At 32.5% G+C, this 15,665-nt stretch overlaps 1 protein-coding gene across 2 annotated transcripts in view; it reads left to right on the top strand.

Annotated features, from left to right (window-relative positions):
• Positions 1–15,665, top strand: part of SEMA3A (semaphorin 3A) — a 533,676-nt gene that overhangs the window by 488,421 nt on the left and 29,590 nt on the right. For both annotated transcript variants that reach the window (XM_058524659.1, XM_058524664.1), the window contains 5 exons: positions 1,040–1,154; positions 1,245–1,314; positions 3,945–4,089; positions 7,313–7,532; positions 10,417–10,508. In XM_058524659.1, the coding sequence (XP_058380642.1) occupies positions 1,040–1,154; positions 1,245–1,314; positions 3,945–4,089; positions 7,313–7,532; positions 10,417–10,508 (642 nt within the window). The remainder of the gene's footprint in view (positions 1–1,039; positions 1,155–1,244; positions 1,315–3,944; positions 4,090–7,312; positions 7,533–10,416; positions 10,509–15,665) is intronic.

The following is a 15,665-nucleotide window of genomic DNA, read 5'->3' as shown; positions in this document are numbered from 1 at the left end:
CATGAAATTTAAAAAATCTGTTTTTTGGGGGGTAGCCTCTTTTCTACTCCAGTTATGATCTAATTATTTATCTCTAGTATATTAAAGTACTGGAAAATCAAAAGTTTTAACTATCTGGAAACATACAAATAATATATAAAATATATGAGCATCTTTTCTCTGCAAAATATAGATCATATTTAAAAGCACTACTTATAAGGATTAAAAAAAATCTTTGTAGTATATAAAGTCATATAAACAAAATGTAAATTGGTGTTATATTTTTGAAGGAACATTTATATTCCTTCAAACATATGTGCATAATATAAATACTGTTTATTTTAAAAGACTGTATGTTACCAGTGAATACATACCATCATACTAGAATGTATTGCTACATTTGGTTAAAATTCTGTTTCATTTTCAGTGAGGGGACACTTTTTCAAAATGTTTTCTCTGGAGTAAGTTTCCTTTATTAAAGTTTATGCAGATATTTTTTCAAAATGCCATTTGTAAAGTCAGAATTGCATCAACTGTAAGCTTATAAAATATTCAGTGCTAACATGCTTTTATTTGGGATGTATTTTCCGTAAGAATTATAAGGCATGCATTTATTCTTCCACTCAATAAATACTCATTAACTGCCATTGTGTGCTAATGTGTTCACTACTGTGAACCAGCCTGCTTAGGTGAGTAAGATCGCAAGAAATACACATATAGGATGGAGAAAGTTAAGCCAGACCAAAACAAACACAACAGTAATAGTTGCTCATTGCAGAGTGGTGACAGATGGAAAAAGCAAAGTAACTTTTTAATGCTAAGGGACATTTATTGTAAGTCATTCCTTGAATAAAGTTTGAGTAAATAGATATTTAACAATGTAATGAAAAAGCATAGTTACTTGTATCTAGTCATTTAAAACTCCTCATTACTCATTTTGAAAAATGGGGAATTGTATTTTATCTTTATTGTATTTTGTTATCTTAAGATTTGAAGATAAGAAAAATATTTGAAATCATCATCATGCACAGTTTCTAAAACCAGTGTTCTCTCCTTTCAGAATGACTTCGGGGGGCACAGAAGTCTGGTGAATAAATGGACAACATTTCTCAAAGCTCGTCTGATTTGCTCAGTGCCAGGCCCAAATGGCATCGACACTCATTTTGATGAATTGCGTAAGTAGCTGATGTTGCACGGAGAATATTTGTTCAGACTTTGCCATAACCATCAAAAATGCAACTTTCCTCAATTTTGTTTTCAAACAGAGGATGTATTCCTAATGAATTCTAAAGATCCAAAAAATCCAATTGTATATGGAGTGTTTACAACTTCCAGGTAAACTTTTTACTAACTTATTATCCTAGAAACTTCATGTCCTTTATGTGTTTTCCAAGAATCCATAATTTGTGAAAATATATTTTTGAAAGAACAATGTTGACTTAACCTTTGAGCAGTTGTGCATTCTTGGGTGGCTGAAATAAGTTATGACCTAAATAGTTTTTTAAAAATAAATTTTAGCAAAGAATATCATCTCTATAAATAGAATGGTGAAAACCATGTCATGTCCTATGTATGTATAGATTTGACTTTAAAAATTTGAGTGAAATGTTGAGCATTATAAAAATGGAAATCTGAGTTTTGATAAGTTTATAGTGATATAAACTATACGAGGATGAAAAAAGTTTTCCCCTCTTCTCTCCTTTCTCTTCTCCTTCTTCCTCCCCACCTTCTCTTCCTCCCTCACTCTTTCTCCCTTCCCCTCCTTCTCTCATCCCTCCCCCTCTCCTCCCCCTCCTCCTTTCCCCTTTCCCCATCTCCTACAAGGTTTTTGTTGTCAATCAAGCAGCAATTATCTCTTGACTATTACATTCAGTACAGAGTTTACATTACCTTGAGTTGTTAAAAGAAACATATATTTACATGCATATAAATAGGGATATGCATTCAGATAAGGATAAAATGTTCAAAAGAAAAATGTCAGAATCAAAAGTCCAGAAAAGTGCTGGAATTGACTGTGATATCATAAAGAGAAAGATTAACTGTATGCCCAACACTGATCTGTTCTGTAAATATTAAAGCTATTACAAATTGATTGGATATTTTACTTAATAATTTTAAAAATAACATGCAAAAATTCAGAAACCCATATTACTAAAACTATATGCAGTTTCCCATACCTAATTATTTATCCCCTTTGGTATAAAAACAAAATGACAATTAAAATAAAGAATGTGAGAGGCTCAAATTAAACAAACATTAATCTGTTTGTTCTGCTTCCTCATTGCTCAGTACAGTGGTTCTCAGACTTGAGCGTGCATCAGAATCACCTAGAGAGCATGTTAAAATACAGATTGCTATTCCTCACACCCAGAGTTTCTGATTCAGTAGGAATGGGATGGGGCCTAAGAATTTGTACTTCTAACAAATCCCCAGGTGATGCCCATGCTGTTGGTCTAGGGACCACACTTTAAGAATGGCTGGCTTAATCGGTAAAATAATTTTCTCTCTCTACTTCAGTGAGGTGGATGTCTGTGAGTTAGTCTTAACAGTTGTGAATCATAATAAAGCCTTTCAATGATGGCTGATTTCATCAATAGATACGCAAAGTCTATAACAATGAAAAAGATACATATAAACTTTACAAACCATGATGTAGCAAATACGTGTCAATTTGCCATGCTATTATGAAAATAATTTTATTAAATTCTATAAATATTTACTGAGATTTACTCTATGTCAAGTGCAACATGTAATTGATGTTACAGAAAAGAAGCCAGGCATGGTTTCTTCCCTCATGTAGCTTACGCTCTACCAGACATTGTCTATATGCAGTAGTTTCCGATAATAAACTCTTATGAACACGTGTTTTTCCTTTGGTTTGATTTATATGTAATTTTCTATGGAGAGAGATTGGTTAAAAGATAAGCATTCCTTATCTAACTGTGCACAAGTGTTTTATATCTTTATATATATACATCCCTCAAGCTGTATCTATATAAGCAAAATAAAATGGAAAATTGTGGCAGCTCATGGCAAACTTCCCGTTTGTTTCAATTACGTGATTTTTTCTAGCAAAATGTTGGGGATAATTGCTATAATACTCCACTTTGACTAGAGTTTAATAGCTACTAACTTAAGACAATTTTCTGCTTTAGGAAGAGATGATTTTAAATGCCTTCTACAAATCAAACTCTGTTACTTGATCTAATACTTTTGGTTTGGGAATTAAAAATAATATAATGTAACACATCATTTGACGTTGACTATTCATTTTCTGCAGTGCTTTCGACATATAAAATGACTTTTTAGACATTCTTGCTTGTTTAAAAGTTCCCTAGTTTCAGGGCCGGCCCCGTGGCTTGGTGGTTGGGTGAGTGCGCTCCGCTGCTGGCGACCCGGGTTCGGATCCCGGGCTCGCACCGACGCGCTGCTTCTCTGGCCATGCTGGGGCCGCGTCCCACATACAGCAGCTGGAAGGATGTGCAGCTATGACACACAACTATCTACTGGGGCTTTGGGGGGAAAAAATAAATAAATAAAATCTTTAAAAAAAAAAAAAAAAAGTTCCCTAGTTTCAGTAATATGTTTGAGGCTTAACCTATTACCAAAGTTTATATTTTCATTTCTATACGATATCAAAATTAAACATTACTTTTTAGAAGATCATGTGTATGTGTTTTTCGTATCAAAGTTTATGTATGATATGAATATATATATTCTAGGAATACTAAAGACAGTTTCATCCATGTCTTCTATTTTTGAGAAATCGTAATGCTTTCTTTTGTAGATTGTTAAAATATATACATGTAACTAAAAAAAAAAATCCCAAACACTATTTGAGATTGCTAAGAATTTATGTTCATGTTTTGATAATTGATATCTAAAGTTTAAGAACCAAGTATTGACAGTTCTCTTGCCATTGTATAAAGATGAAAGTCTGTTTTTGTTCTGTCTCTCTCTTTTAGTAACATCTTCAAGGGGTCAGCTGTGTGTATGTATAGCATGAGTGATGTGAGAAGGGTGTTCCTTGGTCCGTATGCTCACAGGGATGGTCCCAACTATCAGTGGGTACCTTATCAAGGAAGAGTCCCCTACCCACGACCAGGAACTGTAAGTGGCCTATGTGTTTAAAATAGAAAATGAATAAATTTCTGCTGAAGGTTTAAAAAAAATCAGCTACAAAAAATATTAAATACAGATAATGTAAAACAAAGATTCCAAGACTATAAATGAAAGCAAGGCAAGGATTTTCTGTGATACCATGGAATTCCACATTTAAAAACATGTTTTTTACGGACTTTTGGTGTTCAAGTTCAGTGCTTATCAGTTATTAAGCACTCAGTTATTAATACTCAGAATTTTTGAGAAACAGGAAGTGAGTGGGTAGCCTTATTTATTTTCTTTTCTGCATGGGATGTAGTGAAAATGGCCTTCATGGAGAGTTGAAACAAGATACACCTGGACTTGTTCTCTCTGATCATAGTGAAGGCTCAAGGATTGCACATTAAATATAAGAAAAAAAAAATTTTCGTCGATGTTATCTTCCCATGGAAATGGGACAGATCCCTCACTGCTTGATATGTGAAAGAAGATATGTGAAAAAAATCTGAGAGAGAGAGCAGGGCCTAGATATTTTAACAGACACTGTCTACTCTCACCAACCTCTCCCTTTTCCCTCCAGCAACCCTGGGCACATTCAGGCTTAAAAAAATTGGACAGAAATCAAAATAAAACCAGCTTTGAATCTGTAATTTAAAATAGGGAGAAAAAAGGAAGAGACTTCGATATGGTATAAAATTAGTGAAGTCATCATCAATATGATCTCAGAAGTAACAGAGTATGTGGATAGAACCATCCACTTATGTGCATCGTTTTCGAATCCTGAGAATCTTGAAGGAAATTATTTCATATGATGAAAAAACTTGCATTTGAAGTTTAGCCATTACTTTAATTTCACTTCAGTTTTTTTTATTCTGTTAAATTCAAGTAAATTATGTTTTTATATGATTTTGTTAGGTTGCTTTTAATATTCTTGTTTTTTCTGTATTGCTAAAGTTATTTATGAGCAAATTGAAAATTTTACATTTTACAAATATTACTTCTAGCTGATGGATCTTGTAGATAAAAAAACCTAAGTTAGCTTTCCGAAGAATAAATGAACAAGATAGGATATCTCTTGATTATATGAAGTCAAATGGGTTTTATAAGAGGCATAAGGTATTTACTCCATTTCTTAATGGCAAACTGTTTTTACTTTGTTGGTGGACAGTTTTATATACCTATGGCTGTTTATATCTATTGCTAATTAATGCCAGTGTATTCTAAATATAAACTGACTCTTTCTAGGTTCGCTTCAACAGACTTGGTGAAATTCCTTCAGTGTGCTAGATATTGTGCTACTATTTGGAGCTACAAAGTTTTTTATCTAAAGATGTGTCCAATATATTTGGAATTAATAATGGAAATTAGAAATTATTGTGTCCCAAAACTTGTTCTAAGAGATTTATACCTATTTATATATATTACACTTAATAGTCCAGTTATTGTTCCCACTTCACAGCTGAGGACTCTGAGGCAAGGAGAGAAGCCAGGATTCAGTCCAGGAAGTTTGGTTCTAGAGCCTATGTTCTCACCTGTTATTCATAGAGAGTCGTTATAACAGGGGAAATTAAGTCAGCACTATGCACCCCACGCTGGAGGCAGAAGGCAGAAGGTATTTCCTAATCTAGGAATTAAGGAGGGGCTGCTAGGAGGAGATGACACCTAACTCCGTGAAAAAAATTCACTTGGATGAGTTCATTAATCCCAAAAGATGGCCGTTGAGAATATGTCATTCCGTCAACACTACTGGAGAAAAACATATTAAGTGATCTTCAAACAATGTGGCAGTAGAATGACATTTTCTTTATTTTTAAAGAAAAACCTACAGCTGAGTAATACTAGATACAAAAATAAAAGGATAGTAAGGCAAGAGAATGAAACAAATTGTAACATAAAAATTTAAAATAAATAAATCCCTCACTTTAATTTTCAATCACATATTTCTAAATTTTTGCAAGCCATTTTTAAATGCTAGTAGAAAAGCAAAAAAAAAAGTTTTAAATGTAAAAATATTTTATTGTTTTTTCTAGGAAATTATATAAATATTTGATATTTCTGTTACATTAAATAAGTAATTTTATAATTAAACAAAAAGCAATTCCTTAAATCTTTTAACTGTTATATTAGTGTATTATTGTGTGTGTGTATGTATACAACATATGTATACATTCATGTATATTCATAGATAGATACTCTTCCCATTTCAAAACAGGTTTATTTATTTCATTTCTCATGAATTATTAATGATCTATATCAAGATAATGGCAAAGACAATTGATTTCTCCTTCTAAGCCTCTTGTAAGATCAAGAACCTCTCTTAATAACATTTCAGCTCTCGAGCTCTTACATTAAATGGCAGAGATTACTTAAGTGTAAAACAAAAAACAGGAGACTGATGATATTGTACTCTGAATGCTTGTACCACATAATTAAATGCAATGAAAAGAGACACAGTGAAATCTGAATTTTCTCATTTTTGTTTTATTGCCTTATGTGGAGCGTTTATATCCAGAGCTGATATTATGCCACTGTACAACAGTGCATCCTTTCTGGCTCTCTGTGGCCATCATCTGTTCTGCTTGGTCCATTCTGATTGGTCATTTTCTGTGCCATGCAGGTTGTTAAACACTTTGAATAACACCTCGCCTTATCCCTAAAGTTACTTTATTAAAGAGATTGTACTTTTGGTACTTTTTGTGGTACTTTTTCAATGATATGTTAGAAACAAAGCAACGAAGAATAGTTTGTATTGTCTTTTAGTTTGAAAAGAGCATTTGTATCTTAGCATACTGCCATAGGAAAAACTGAAATATATTCAAGAAAATTATTCTGAGTTTCTCTAATCTAATGATTAATTGCATTTAGTTGTAATATATTCCATTTATTATTTCAAATATTTCATGTATCACATAAATAAAATATGTGGTATTGCTACTACTAGGGACATCAGACTCCTCCTGTACACTGAATTCATGAGATGTGTTTTCAATTTTTGATAAGAAATGGTGACATAACTAAATCCTATTGAGACAAGATATATTTAAGAAATATATAATGTATATTACATCTTCTAATTTAAGCAACATTATTTTTTAGTTTATCAGTTACTTAACTTTAAAAAAATTATCACAGGTTTAGATTCCTAGAACACTGAAGTCATATATTTTTATATAATTTATAATCCTATTCATTATATTTTAAACAAAAGATATTCTTCTCTTTATCTTAATAGTGTCCCAGTAAAACATTTGGTGGATTTGACTCTACAAAAGACCTTCCTGATGATGTTATAACATTTGCAAGAAGTCATCCAGCCATGTACAATCCAGTGTTTCCTATTAATAATCGTCCAATAATGATCAAAACAGATGTAAATTATCAGTTTACACAAATTGTAGTAGATCGAGTGGATGCAGAAGATGGCCAGTATGATGTCATGTTTATTGGAACAGGTAAAAGTTTTAACTTCAGCTCTAAGTTTTCTTCCAGAACATTGCTTTTAACTGATTAAGTGTACTGAGAACTGAAAGAATTTTTTATAGTCACTCTCAAGGTATAGTTAACCTCTAATAAATGACTAAAAAACCTGAACATTATACCATTACAATGTGTTATCTTTTTAAGTTGACATATATTAATTTAAATAAAATTTCCTTTTCAATCAAAACTTGATAAATGTAATCAGGTAAAGTTAATGATTAGGTGAACAATCAATGTTATTCTGTAATTGAATCATAACTCTTCTGACCCGTGGCTTTTTAGAACAAAGACGTATTGCTCAAGCCATGCCTAAAATTCCCAAGACATTCAATAATGGTTCTAGAATATATTGATGCAAAATTATCTGAACTTTAAAATTACCATAGGATGCAAATCTTCCAGCAAATAAATTTTGGTAAGAAAATTTGTTCAGTGTTTTTGCCATACAATGAGAAAAAAATAAAACTTCGTCAGAAAACAAAAAGAAATGGACCTAGGGAATCATCAGATACATTTTAGATCCATTTTTATAGAAATTTAACAACATATTTTTACTAATTCCGTGATTAGAAACAAACTTTTTGCATGTATATTTTCATAATGAATTCTATTACTATTATGACATATTGTTTTATTTTTCCCCTACTCTCTTTAATAATATTATTTTGAAAGTACCAGTTACAAATCTGAAACTTGCTACTTAGGGTCAGATTCCAAGGTAATAAATTCCTAGTCTCCATTAACGTTGTTAACTGACATAAATCAATGGGAAACAGAGCGAGTGCTCCACTGAAACCTTGTATAATAACATTTATTTTCCCTTGGTGAGAAACAGAGAAAAAAAACTACATTAACTACGGGGGAATGGCGACTGTACAGTAAATGCTTTAAAGACTTAAAGTTTTATAACAAAATTGTGAAATACTTATGTTAGCAGGTATAGCAGTGTCAGGTTCTGAGCAATACATCACAGTCTACTTTGGTGAGTGAGAAAGTTTCTCTATCAAATAAAAGAATCCCAGTGAGACTCAGAGTTCAATAAAAGTCAATGAATTGCTAGTATCAGCTTTTGGTTATAAATATCTTTAGAAATTATAATGGGATTTCTCTTCAATAAATATTATTGTATCATTTAATGTCAAATTATAATTACATCTCTCTACAGAGTCATTAGGTTTGTTCAATAATGTGACACTTGCCTTTTTCTTCTCCTCTGGCCTAAACATATTGAGAATTCCCTCACTCATTGTCAATGCAACAAAGGCTTGCTTCCGGCTATTTTACCAAAGAAACCCAATCATGAGTTTTTAATTCCTCTTGGCCACAAGCTATCTTTAAAGGAACCAGTTTCATGAGCATATTGAATGTCTGATGATGTGGACCACTATCGGTCAGCACAGACCAGGGTCATCTGTCAGCAAAGTAAATTGATTACAGTAATTTTATCTTTTAACTAAGTTGCACATCATAGTATATTGATCCTAGTTGAGTAATCTGATTCAATTTGTGTGAAATTGTTTGAAATACTACTCGGTAAAACTTGATCTGGAACACAGATAAAGTTGTTTGGATCCTGGAGACTGATCAGAGGCACTGAGTAGATTAACCTAATTTACCTTTAATCTTTGGTGTTATAAGTAGTCTAAGGTCCTGTAAACACAGAAGGATCCTCTTAAAAGAGGGATTTTTTTTTTTTTTTTTTTTTTTTTACTTTACAAGGGATACACTAGCAACCTTTCTTGATCTCACAAAGCACATCATATTGATCTCCTGAAAATGTTTGTCAATGATATGAATATATTGAATTATCTTCCTGGTGTAACTTGTTCTTTACTGGCAAGATGTTCTTCTCAAATAATTAGTCTGTTAAACTTGATTAAAATGAGCCAATTGAAGCTAAAAATAGTTGATCAGCTGATCAGAACTAGAATGTTGAGTCAAATTTTTGAGTTTAATAAGGCCTTGTTTTTCATTCTATCAAGGAATAGGAACATGCTGTAAATAGTAGAAAATTGATATCTTCCTAACCCAACTTTGAATAAAATTGACAGCTCTTTAGGACAATTTGTCTCTTTTAACAGTGAAAACTAGACTAAACAATGCTTGAAATCTAATGTGTTAGACAGTTTTTGATTTATGCTTCTGAATTTTAAATTTCTTTAGTACTCTAAAATTGATTAACCAATATGTTAATCAAACTAATATGTTAACCAAAAGTGATTAACCAGTTATTGAAAAACCACTATAATAAGTAATCCAAGGTGTTTATTTTGAGAAATCAGGTTATTGTCATTCATCACTTAATAGTCATTTCACTGTCTTTAGGGGCCTCTAAGTATTAAAGGCTTTCAGGTGACAGGAGGACAAGCAGCTAGGCTATGAAGCTCTTAACTACTTCTGTTGCTTGACAACATTTCTTGCATTTTGCATCTACATTAAGACTTCATAGTAGTCCCTGATTTCATAAACAAAAGTGGAAAAACCTGTCATGTCAAACTGGTATTATTTTTAGGGTTTTTTCCTGAGATACCTGACAATTGAGATCAAAAATAATAAAAATAATGAATCCAACCTAGGGATTATACTTTTAATTATGCAGGTTCAGGATAAAACCATCTCTAATGCTTCATATATTTCTAAAAATTCAATTAGTTTTATGCCATGGCTATGTTTATAGTTTATCTAGTTGTATGAAATGCACTTGAATATATATTTTGCTAATGCTGTAATTAAAAAATAAGTTAAAAGGAAGACTGAGATCAAAATGTTCTTTCTGATCAAATACTGTTTCCATTCGTTAACAGTAAACTCTGTTAGGTCTATTTAAATTGTGGTCTTCTCCACTTTCTTTCAAAGATGTTGGGACCGTTCTTAAAGTAGTTTCAATTCCTAAGGAGACCTGGCATGATTTAGAAGAAGTTCTGCTGGAAGAAATGACAGTTTTTCGGGTGAGTGCTGCTTAATTTCAAGTGTCAACAAGTTCACTTGTGTGTCTTTCCCCAGGACAGCTGCACACTGAACTTGGTATGGGCAAGTAGTCTAGCATACCCTTCTAATTAGCTTGTCAATTAGAAAGCCAGACACTAGTCAAAATAAACCTTGGAACTTTCAATGCTAGTTGAATCTAAAAATGTAAAGAAATATATTTTTGGCTCGTATTTTGTTTTCTCAATGATAAAATATATGATTTACATTTTATATTACTTATGTAAGTTACTTCAATGAACAAACTCTGTGCACCTCCCACCCCCAAGATCTCCTCTTTCACACTTTATGGTATAACTGGGAAGATAGGTAGCTTCCATGAATGTATTAAGGGAAATACGTTCAGAATGACATGGGAATGAAGACATTTCAACCATTTTTTTTTGCTTTTTCCTGAATTGTGTTATCATATTTTCTTAGAGAAATCATTCATTAGCAAAAAATGATTGAGGTTTTTGTATCACTGGTGGCAAATTTGTTATGGATTCCTAGTCTTCATACTTAAGAAATGAACAGATGTTTGTCCATTGTCCTGAACATGGACATGGACGGCCCAGGTAAATTTATATAGCATTGGGGATAGAGGCAGCCAGGATGTGGGGTGAAGTGAGGGAGGAGAACAGAAGTAATACAACATATAACACTTATACCACAATGTCTGTTGTTCCTTTTGGAAAGCCCGCTAATAGGAAGAGTTTGAACTGATGCACACCTTGATATGAATTATTTATGAGATATGAGATGAAAGTAGATGCTTAAAAAAGGTTTACTTCAAATTTTTCTTAAAAGAGTAAGGCAAACATATGAGACATTTATAACTGCAAAATAAACTGGACCAGAAGAATTTTGTGGACAGAAAACAAGAAAACGTTGGATCTGGTCCCACAACTTAAAATTATCTCATTTAGTCCCCAGGTGTCAGATACTTCATCTATAAAATGAAGCAGCTGGATTAAATTTTTCAGTTGATTAAATATTTTCATTGTAAGCAGTCCTCCCAAGACTGTTCCTAGTTAGCCCCATATTTCTAGACCAGTTTATTAACCCAGTAGGGTTCTTGCTCATTATTCAGTAACATTCTGAAGAGAAAATGAAGTACAATATGGGAAGTTCCTAATATATATTCATTCAATTAAAACTATGTGATTCGCATTGAAAAAGATAGCTGGTAAATCATGACATAGACATCTTGTGATAGCAACTAAACAATGCTCCAGTGGAAAGAGTTTAGGCCCTTCAGTCATATCTATATGGCAGTTCTGTTTGGGACACTTATATGATCCCTCTAAGCTTCCCCATCATTAAAACAGTGAGAATAATAGCTACTTCACAGGGAGGCTGGAAGAATTAGAGACACTATATGTAAAGCATCCAGGATAGTGTTAGGTACTGTGCTCAAAAGTTTATTGATAATATAATTTTATTGTTTCAGTTTAGCTACACTGAAAATAAGCCACATTTCTGGTAGCCTTTTCTACTAACCCTTGGTTTAAGTCTTCAAAATAGTAATATCATCATAATTCTATCATGATTTTTTAAATCAGGTACTTTGGCCTTATTTTATTTATATCTGTTATAGAATTATGACTAATCTCTATCATTCACTGTCTCATTTCAGTATTTACATATTGATAGTTTATCCTACAAATTCAGAAATACAATTATCGGGGCTGGCCCCGTGGCTTGGCGGTTAAGTGCATGCGCTCCGCTGCTGGCTGCCCGGGTTCCAATCCCGGGTGCGCACCGACGCACCACTTCTCCCACCACGCTGAGGCTGCATCCCACATACAGCAACTAGAAGGATGTGCAACTATGACATGCAACTATCTACTGGGCCTTTGGGGAAAAAAAAAAAGGAGGAGGACTGGCAATAGATGTTAGCTCAGAGCCGGTCTTCCTCAGCAAAAAGAGGAGGATTGGCATGGATGTTAGCTCAGGGCTGATCTTCCTCACAAAAAAAAAAAAAAAAAGAAATACAATTATCCAAATGCACCGTGTTAGCAATATAGAATCCATCTAGGTTTAGCAAACAAATTATGGGCACTGAGGAATGGAGCAATAAATCGCTGTCTTATGTTCATTGTTGTGTATCCAGAGCCTAAAATGTTTTAAACCAACATTTATTAAATGAATGAAAGAGTCAGTATTGATGAAAAAAATGAAATATGAGAAATTAAAGAGTTTAAGGTCTTCCTTAGGGATACCATGCTCAAAGTGAGGTGCCAGAGTATGGGGAAGATAAACTGAGAACAGCAACAAGTTATGCTGATAGTTATATCCCATATTATTCTATAGTAGAAAAAAAAATTTACCAATTCTATATCTTTGGAAATTTATATTGTCACCACTGTTGCAAATGAAGTGATAGGAGATACTAAAATATTATGTTAACTTAATAATTTCTTAATTATTTTCAGAATCTCTTATTTTTGTATTTGTCATGGTTCCTTTGCATGTTTCCCTTCATTTGTTGTTCATTATTAAAACAAGTTTCATTTATTAAATCAACTGTACACAAACATATATTCTACCTACCATGGTTCTGGCACAATGCTGAGCTCTGGTGATTCAGAGATGAACATTGCAAACAGAGTCCCTGACCTTGCGCAGCTTACAGACTCTTATGTGTTCTCTCTCATAGTTTCAAGGACTTAATTTATTATCTATTAGTACAATTAAGTTTTATCTTGTAGAATTATATCAAGTCATATCATTGCCATTTTAAAAATAAGGTTCTTCTTTTCTATCATTTAATTATTTTCTGGGATTTTATGAATCAGAATATGCATAATTTTGCAGTAATACTCTATTCTAGCTAATTTTCATTCCCCACATCTGGGATTTTAAATTTGCATTTCACATCTTAGGTATTTTCTTTAGTACATTAATAAAAATTTTAGTTTAAAAAGATATTAATTAAAGCTGATCTATTAAATGACTTTTAACAAAATCTTGAGAGGTTGGGAGCTAACAATCTCGCAAGCACAAATATTTAATATCTATTAGAGTTTGTATTTTGCAGTTTCCAGAGAAATACACACTGAATTACACCCATGATAGCTATTGAATGACATTTGTGTGGTTTTTAAGATATCATGAGAAAAGTTCTTTATCAGTCTCTAATAATTAAGCGTAAATAAGTAATATTGTGCTCACATGGAATGATAGTTTATGAGTTTACGATTTTGTAAAAAGATTATTGGCAACCTGGGACACATCTCTTTCCATAATTAAATGTTCCAGTTCTCTTTCATATTCTCTGCTGTGCATTATTGTCATTATTATTCCTTTGGCACTCAAGTAGACAAAATATATTTGGGCAGAGTTTAGAGAAATATTTACTTTCAACATTCTATTCTATCAGGCAAAGTTCATACATTTATTGTGGTCTAGCAATTGGAATATTTCACTGTCAAACTTTGTTTAATTTTGCAGTGGGAGGGAAAAAAACAACACATTAAAGCAAACGCTATATACAGTGAAACAAGCAGAGAAAAATATGACAGTTTCTATATTTCTATTTGAGCCTTGCAAGTCATTCCATTTAACATAAAATAAAATTAAAAAGAGTTAACCTGAGCATTATGCTAGTTTGACAAGGTAAATAGAGAAGGAACAGATTTAGGGTCATGGTCGACTCTGATATTCCTAGATTTTATAAAGAAAGACATTTAATGTCAACCAACCAGTTAATTTTACCATAATATCATCTCCGGGAGACCATGTTCATTATGTGTCCTTGCTAAGCTGAATAACCAAACCTGGTATAAAATCCTGAACTAAAGCCAGTACTATATCCATTGCCTGAGGTTGGTTTTAGGAAAATACCCTGGCTAATCACAGAACATTCCAGTGGTTTCAGTTAAATCCAAGATACTTTTATTCTGGGTAAAATCAAATCCCAATCAGAGTATAGAAAAAAATATTCCTCAATAATAAAAATTTTCATTTTAGAGTAAAATTTTAATAGGTAATAAGAGGTGAAATAAAATTGGCATTGGTATAGGACTCTAGAAATGACTTGGAATTGCCACTGTATATTCAAAACGGTATTCAAGTACTAAGACACAAATTCCAGATATTATTTGTAATCATAATTTGTAATCATAAATCCATATTTGAATCATATTTATATGTGATTCTGAACAAGATGGTCAGTTGAGCCTCAACTTCTGCATTTCATAAATTTTTAAAGTTTCTTTAAAATTAAAGATTGCTGGTAGATGGTAGCTATTGCTAACTAGTTATACAAATGAAAATCTCTTTTAAAATGCTTGAAAATTCCACGTCTATACTTTGTTAAAAAATATTCAAAAGGTATAAAAGCCAGACACATGCTGATTTTTACTTTACTCAGTGTGGGATTTCCTTTCCAGTCCAGTCAAAGAGGGGTTTACTTTTGAGACAGTGGAGTGTTACATCAGGTCACAGTGCATTTAGCACAAGGGGTTTTATTTCTAGTCTTATTGACTGCAAAGGATTGCAAGGCAGTTACATCGGTAACACATGCATTTTAAACCCAATTTATGCAATATTCCATGAACAGCTGAGCAAACAAATGAAAGAGTTTAATTTTCATTCAAATGTAAAACATAATTGATGCTTTCCAAAACCTAGTCTATTAACTCATTCTAAAGGAGTGTCCACGTGCTTAGCATCCAGGGAGCTATGTCAGATTCTCCTGGGATCAGCAGGTTGAAAAGCTCTGCAAGTGCGAAAGTTTAATAAGGACTAGATTAAAGTATCTGACAAAAAAATAGTAAATTAGAGTCATAGAAAATCTTGAAAAGATGCTAAGTTTTTAATTCCTTTTTTACTTGAACACCAATTAAATTTGCAATTGAAACCAGTTTCATGAAAAAATGCTTATGAAGCTACATCTGTTTTAAATGGAAGTCATATTTGCCACGGGCTATTTCTCAGAAAAAAATATACCTATTTAAATGAATGTCATCTTAATACATTGTCTATTAAAATTCAACTGCAGGCAGCATATAGCACATTCTATTCCAAACTGTTATTAATTTCCTGGTTCAAAAAATAAATAATCTTCTTTTAATTAAGAGATTCTGGGATCTTAATTTAAGAATGTTGAAATAGTAATATGGCACAATGGAGTT

This window comes from Diceros bicornis, chromosome 3 (assembly GCF_020826845.1).
Source record: "Diceros bicornis minor isolate mBicDic1 chromosome 3, mDicBic1.mat.cur, whole genome shotgun sequence".
Taxonomy (NCBI): domain Eukaryota; kingdom Metazoa; phylum Chordata; class Mammalia; order Perissodactyla; family Rhinocerotidae; genus Diceros; species Diceros bicornis.
This window is presented reverse-complemented; position numbering and strand designations above follow the sequence as displayed.